Source organism: Oncorhynchus kisutch, unplaced genomic scaffold (genome assembly GCF_002021735.2).
Source record: "Oncorhynchus kisutch isolate 150728-3 unplaced genomic scaffold, Okis_V2 Okis03b-Okis08b_hom, whole genome shotgun sequence".
In the NCBI taxonomy this organism is placed as follows: Eukaryota; Metazoa; Chordata; class Actinopteri; order Salmoniformes; family Salmonidae; genus Oncorhynchus; species Oncorhynchus kisutch.
Genome location: NW_022261980.1, coordinates 2,420,753 through 2,428,252, shown reverse-complemented (window position 1 = coordinate 2,428,252; position 7,500 = coordinate 2,420,753). Strand labels below are relative to the sequence as shown.

Below are 7,500 nucleotides of genomic sequence, written 5' to 3'. Positions count from 1 at the left end.
TTCTTTGGTTTTCTATTTGAGATTTTTAGACATGATAGGGAAGCTGAGAGGTCAAATATACTGTTAAGGTTTTCTACTGCCAAGTTTACACCTTCACTATTACAGTGGAACGATTTGTCCAGGAAGTTGTCTAAAAGGGATTGAATTTGTTGTTGCCTAATGGTTTTTTGGTAGGTTTCCAAACTACATTCCTTCCATCTATAGCATTTCTTAATATTACTCAGTTCCTTTGGCTTTGATGCCCCATGATTGAGTATTGCTCTGTTCAAGTAGACTGTGATTTTGCTGTAGTCTGATAGGGGTGTCAGTGGGCTGACTGTGAACGCTCTGAGAGACTCTGGGTTGAGGTCAGTGATAAAGTAGTCTACAGTACTACTGCCAAGAGATGAGCTATAGGTGTACCTACCATAGGAGTCCCCTCGAAGCCTACCATTGACTATGTACACACCCAACGTGCGACAGAGCTGCAGGAGTTGTGACCCGTTTTTGTTGGTTATGTTGTCATAGTTGTGCCTAGAGGGGCATATGGGGGAGGGAATGCTGTCACCTCCAGGTATGTGTTTGTCCCCCTGTGTGCTGAGGGTGTCAGGTTCTTGTCCGGTTATGGTCATTTAGGTCGCCACAGACTTGTCTCCCTCTATCCCTGTCTGTCTGTCTGTCTGTCTGTCTGTCTGTCTGTCTGTCTGTCTGTCTGTCTGTCTGTCTGTCTGTCTGTCTGTCTGTCTGTCTGTCTGTCTGTCTGTCTGTCTGTCTGTCTGTCTGTCTGTCTGTCTGTCTGTCTGTCTGTCTGTCTGTCTGTATGTCTGTCTGTCTGTCTGTCTGTCTGTCTGTCTGTCTGTCTGTCTGTCTGTCTGTCTCTCTCTCTCTCTGTCTGTCTCTCTCTGTCTCTCTCTCTCTCTCTCTTCTAAAACAGCGTAGTATCTGGGACCTGGCGAGTTTGGAGGATCAGACTGGGGGGTCAGACTGGGACAAAAGATCGGCCCTGGGATTTCTAACACACCGGCCCACTTATTTCCATGATGCCTGCACACCGGCCAGTCCCCCACTATTAGCCAGATAATGATCATTTTGTGCAAGAAAAAAAAAAGGTTAGACAGGCCGACTGGGCTAACAACGGACCAGCCTATCTGGTCCTACACACACACACAGTATGGCTGAAAAACAGATGAGAGAGGCTCTGTGAGTGCTCTGTACGTCAGAGGGTATCTCAGGTTATGACAGATGACGTCAATGCGTGCTCGACTGTGTGTGTGTGCGTGTGTGTGTGCGTCCATGCGTGTGTGTCATTCACAAATCAACACATGAACCCACTCCACCATACTCAGTTAATCCCTGGCGTCCAGGATAACAGGCAGCGTGGGAGTTGAACATTGACCTGTTGTGTGGTCACGCAAAAACCTCATCACATCAACCCTTTTGAGTCACAAATCATTCCCTTTTTTCCTTCTGTAGAAAATATCTTCACACACTCAATCTAACTGTTACTATGTTACTAAGCAGATTCTACGTCAATACAACGCTATTACTACAGTTATAACCGTGTAGTTAAATAGGTATGAGGGCAACTTAAAGTAAAGTAGTACATTGTTTCTTCTTGGAGAGACAACACTAATAGCTTAAATTATATTTTTTGTATATATATATATATATATATTTTATTTTTTACCGTTATTTAACTAGGCAAGTCAGTTAACAACAAATTCTTATTTACTATGACAGCCTACCCCGGCCAAACCCGGACGACGCTGGGCCAATTGTGCCCCGCCCTATGGGAATCCCAATCACGGCCGGATGTGATACAGTTAGTTAGGGCTTAGTTAGTTAGGGTAAACTGATCCTAAATCTGTGGTTATAAAGTTCTACCTAGATCTCTTTTATTTTCCTAACCATTTCTCTTCACAGTAACATCCCTAGCAGCAGAGTTACAGTAAACATGTCCTAGATCTGTAGTTAGTTTGGGGAAACTGATCCTAGATCTGTGGTTAGGCACAACTTTTTCAAGCAACTCCACTTGACTTACTGTCGTCAGCGAAGTACCCAGCAGGGCAGGTCTCAGAGCAGGTAGTGTTGAGGGGGTTGAAGTAGAGCCCCCTGCGACAGGAGCGACACTCGGTGGGGGTGCGTCCCACACACCTCTCACAGCCCTTGTGACAGCGTCGACACCTCCTGGCCTCCAAGTTATCGTAGAAGCCCAGCGGACAGTGGCTCACACACGTCCTGTCATGGATTGATTGATGAGTTCTAATTACAGTAAATTGAGTTGATAATACAGTAAAACACACATTAGCCGATTTGTAGAGACTGGCTCTGCTGTATTTCACAAGTCCTGGGATGGATGAATGGATGGATGAATGGATGAATGGATGGATGAATAGATGAATGGATGGATGAATGGATGGATGAATGGATGGATGGATGAATGGATGGATGAATGGATGGATGAATGGATGGATGAATGGATGAATGGATGGATGATGAATGGATGGATGAATGGATGGATGGATGAATGGATGGATGAATGGATGGATGAATGGATGAATGGATGGATGGATGGATGAATGGATGGATGAATGGATGGATGGATGAATGGATGGATGAATGGATGGATGAATGGATGGATGAATGGATGGATGAATGGATGGATGAATGGATGGATGAATGGATGGATGAATGGATGAATGGATGCATGAACGAATGGATTTATTCATTCAAAAGGACCTATTTCCCATATTCTCGATCTGTTCATTATGTGAAATGTAACCTCTCTGCAAGTTGGCAATTGTTTATTTTACTGTTTTATCTAATCAATTAAATTGATTAATGAATTTCACATAAACAACAGATCAAGTAAATGGGGAAAAAGACTCGCTGAATGAATTAGTCAGAAAGACTACAACATCATAAAAAGAGGGCAAGTAGATTTCATGTCTAATTCATTATTCCTCTCCTGTAATCTTCTATTAGAAGTATTATGGTAGCACTGTTTTATGGTACAGAAATGACCTGAGATTTGTTAGGAAATAAAGAGGTATCAAATGGTACTTTCTGGTATTTCATTCAAAGATTTTCCCACAATTGGTAACTACCTGGTACCAAATGGTGCCGATGTGTTCTTTGGTTGGAGTATCAAATAAACAAGTAAGTATTCTTAGGTTATTACTGTGTAAAGACCCTCGCTCCCTTCGGTCTCAACGTAGACTTTGATCTGAAGCCATTCTAGTGATTATTGTGATGTTGCTGTTCATTGTTAATGTTTGTAGGCTTATGTAGCCAAATTGTATCTATGATCAGACTATCCATTTATGTTTTTTGTATGCTATTTTAATATATGAGAATTAACCAATGATCAGGCCCCACCTGGCCATGATTACAGACACCTGTGTGTCTTTTGCCACTCTATAAATGAGTCATCCCGCAGTGTTAGTCATTATACCCTGATGTAGACATCTTGTCTGTCCAAACGTTGGACATACATTTGTTTTGCATCTGAGCTCCGAGAGCGCGTGACTCTCCTTTATTTTTTAAAAGTATTATTGTGTAATTACCATTTTACAATGTCATTTCTAAGTACATACCAGATCATTTCGAAGTAAATACCAGGTCAATTCTGTACCGTAAAATAAAGAGCTACAGAAGTAATACAGGTTTTCTGAATAAGAAAAAGGAATGAACACAGTCAAAATTCTTCCACTCCTCAACATGCTCCCATTCCTCAACATGCTCCCATTCCTCAACATGCTCCCAGTCCTCAACATGCTCCCATTCCTCAACATGCTCCCATTCCTCAACATGCTCCCACTCCTCAACATGCTCCCATTCCTCAACATGCTCCCATTCCTCAACATGCTCCCATTCCTCAACATGCTCCCATTCCTCAACATGCTCCCATTCCTCAACGTGCTCCCATTCCTCAACATGCTCCCATTCCTCAACATGCTCCCATTCCTCAACATGCTCCCATTCCTCAACATGCTCCCACTCCTCAACATGCTCCCATTCCTCAACATGCTCCCATTCCTCAACATGCTCCCATTCCTCAACATGCTCCCATTCCTCAACATGCTCCCACTCCTCAACATGCTCCCATTCCTCAACATGCTCCCATTCCTCAACATGCCCATTCCTCAACATGCTCCCATTCCCCAACATGCCCCCATTCCTCAACATGCTCCCATTCCTCAACATGCTCCCACTCCTCAACATGCTCCCATTCCTCAACATGCTCCCATTCCTCAACATGCTCCCACTCCTCAACATGCTCCCATTCCTCAACATGCTCCCATTCCTCAACATGCTCCCACTCCTCAACATGCTCCCATTCCTCAACATGCCCCCATTCCTCAACATGCTCCCATTCCTCAACATGCTCCCATTCCTCAACATGCTCCCATTCCTCAACATGCTCCCATTCCTCAACATGCTTCAACTCTTCAAAATGCTCCCACTCTTCAAAATGCCCCCACTCTTCAAAATGCCCCCACTCTTCAAAATGCCCCCACTCTTCAAAATGCTCCCACTCTTCAAAATGCTCCCACTCTTCAAAATTCTCCCACTCTTCAAAATTCTCCCCCTCTTCAAAATGCTCCCACTCTTCAAAATGCCCCCACTCTTCAAAATGCCCCCACTCTTCAAAATGCTCCCACTCTTCAAAATGCTCCCACTCTTCAAAATTCTCCCACTCTTCAAAATTCTCCCCCTCTTCAAAATTCTCCCCCTCTTCAAAATGCTCTCACTCTTCAAAATTCTCCCCCTCTTCAAAATGCTCCCACTCTTCAAAATTCTCCCCCTCTTCAAAATGCTCTCACTCTTCAAAATTCTCCCACTCTTTAAAATGCTCCTGTCACGACTTCCGGCAAAGTCGGCTCCTCTCCTTGTTCAGGGCGGCGTGCTAGCCATTTGTTTTGTCTTGTTCCCTGCACACCTGGATTTCATTCCCCAATCAATTCATATGTATTTTATTCCTCTGTTCCCCATCATGTCTTTGTGTAGGATTGTTTGTGTTATGTGTATTTTGATATTGTGGATATTGTTAAGCGCATCACTTTTTGTCTATGTTCTGTGTTTGGGCACATTATATGTTATTTTGTGCTGTCATTTTGTCCGGAATAAAAAGTGTGCCTGTTCACTACACTCTGCTCTCCTGCACCTGACTTCGCTGCCCATACACACTCCTAACAGCTCCCACTCTTCAAAATTCTCCCACTCTTCCAACATGCTCTCATTCCTCAACATGCTATTGTGCCTTCCTGTCTTGATGTTGAGCAGAAACAGAACAATAAATAATTACTGAGTTTGAATCCGATATGGTCACAGTCACAGCACAGATAAAAGAGGAAACCAAGATGGGTCACAAATCTGAAGCATCCGGTGGGGGCTTCCACTCACCAGAGTGGAAGTCCAGTGGTAGACAGAGGGAGAAGATGGAGTGAGATGGACCGGGCCATTCCACACATTTTCTCACACTGTATATGAAACATTCAGCGGTTCCTATTGTTCCATCTTGGGTTAGTTAAAAGTATCTTTGGTCCCAGTCTGTTTGTTTACCTGCCTGTCTTGAGGCTGCCCAGGCTGTAGTGGATACAGTTCAGACAGTGGTCAGGATCTGGCCCGTCACAGCCCTGGTCCCCACACTCACTGTGGCACGGCCCTGAGAGGGGTTACAGAGAATACACACACACACACAAGCACTCACACACACACACACACACACACACACGCACACGCACAAACGCAAGGGTACACACAAAACACACACACACACAGAGGTTAGAAGGAGGTTGAGTTGTGTTGTCGGACTACAATGTTGTAACAGTTCAGAGTGAACAGTTTATGGCAGAGCTTCTCCTACCGCTGTACTCCTCCTCTTCCTCCTCCTGGTGCTTGAGGACCTCCGGGGGTGGTTCGGGCCCGTTGGGGTCCCGGCTGGGGGTTGGGATCTCAAGCATCCTGGAGCGAGAGTGCTGGGTCCCGTGAGACTGGTACGGGTGCCCCGAGGTGCCATAAAGGACCAGCGTCCACTCTTTCAGTTTACCTAGAACAAGGAGAAGAAATCTCCATAAAAACACAGCATGAAGAGATCACTGTGTTTGTGTGTGTGTTTTCTTACCCAGCACCTCTGGGTTGCGTAGAGATGAGGGAGAGTCTATGATCTCCAGGATCCACTGGCCCTCTGCCCTCTCCCCCCAGCAGTGAACAGTCATGAACTCCCAGTTCCTAAAACCTTCATTAGAGTTATCAAACAACCTGAAGAGAGAGAGGGAGGGAGAGAGAAAGTAAGTCACTTCTCAACTTCTAAGGCAATTAAATTCTGTTTCACAGCGCAAACAGACAAATCTTAACGCCTTTGTACTTTCTCAGCCCCCCTGAAGAAAAATATAGAATTATTCAAAGAGGCTAATTGAAGAGGAATGTAAGCACTGGCTGCTTTAAAGCTAGCCGCGACAGGAGATAATATCACATCAATGGGCTCAAGTAACATCACAGTGGCTTCAGCTCTCTGTGGCATGTGGTGAGGTCTGGTGTGGCTGCTACTGTGCTAGTGTGATTGGGAATAATGTTTGTGCACGCTATCAGGAAGTTTCAGGAAGCTGTTTTGGTTACTCCACAGGGTGGGTAAACTGTGTTTAAAGGGGCAATCTGGGATTGGTACATTCCATTTTGGACGTCAAATTAATGATACAGCCATTGATTCTTGAAGAACATCACTGAGTTGAGAGTGGTTACATTTGTCTAGTTCCATCCCTCAGCTGTTTCCACCAACAAGTTTGGTAAACAGATTGCCCTTTTACAGGAGAGGAACAGACAAAGGGCATCAGTGCCCTGGGGTTGGTCTAGCAGATAGCACTGTCAAGCACTGACATCACACCTTCCCTGAGATCTAAAGCTAACTGTCACTCACAGAGTGACAGTCTACTGTTGGCTAGGGTGGTTGAAAATTATGAATATACAAAATAAAGGGAGAAAAAAGGACATCCAACCTTTGGAATAACTGTCACCCAGCCTGTATAATTATATTGATGAAACAAATGGGAATCTGAACAGCAGCCAAGCCAGCAGGTTTCTGCATCTATACGTGAGAAAGAGCCCTCACATCGGCACCAGAGCCAACTGTCAGAGGAGGGTGTGACATATTCCAACAACTAGCTGCTGAACAGGTGTACTAGAATGGATTTTCAAGGGCTATCTGTCTGTCTGTGTTTGTGCCACATGCTGCGTGGAGGGAGTTCATGTCCAAGGGGCTAACTCTCTTCAGCGGTGTGTGTGTGTCTCTTTGAACTACTGTAGCTAGCAGTTTGAATAAAGCTACAAAATCTCTCTCTCCCTCTCCCCCTTCTTTCTTCCCCTCTCTCTCCCTCCCTCTCCCCCTTCTTTCTTCCCCTCTCTCTCTCTCTCTCTCTCTCTCTCTCTCTCTCTCTCTCTCTCTCTCTCTCTCCCCCTTCTTTCTTCCCCTCTCTCTGTCCCTCCCTCTCCCACTTCTTTCTTCCCATCTCTCTCCCCCTT

The 7,500-nt window shown here is 44.9% G+C and overlaps 1 protein-coding gene across 3 annotated transcripts in view; it reads right to left on the bottom strand.

Moving 5' to 3' along the window:
• The window catches only part of pcsk6 (proprotein convertase subtilisin/kexin type 6), an 89,697-nt gene that overhangs the window by 31,395 nt on the left and 50,802 nt on the right, over positions 1-7,500 (bottom strand). For all 3 annotated transcript variants that reach the window (XR_004206696.1, XM_031812362.1, XM_031812363.1), the window contains 4 exons: positions 6,107-6,243; positions 5,849-6,031; positions 5,545-5,647; positions 2,021-2,217 (listed from right to left, as the gene is read on the bottom strand). Coding sequence is in view for 2 of the 3 variants with exons in the window: in XM_031812362.1 (XP_031668222.1) it covers positions 2,021-2,217; positions 5,545-5,647; positions 5,849-6,031; positions 6,107-6,243 (620 nt within the window). In the remaining variant the exon portion in view is untranslated. The remainder of the gene's footprint in view (positions 1-2,020; positions 2,218-5,544; positions 5,648-5,848; positions 6,032-6,106; positions 6,244-7,500) is intronic.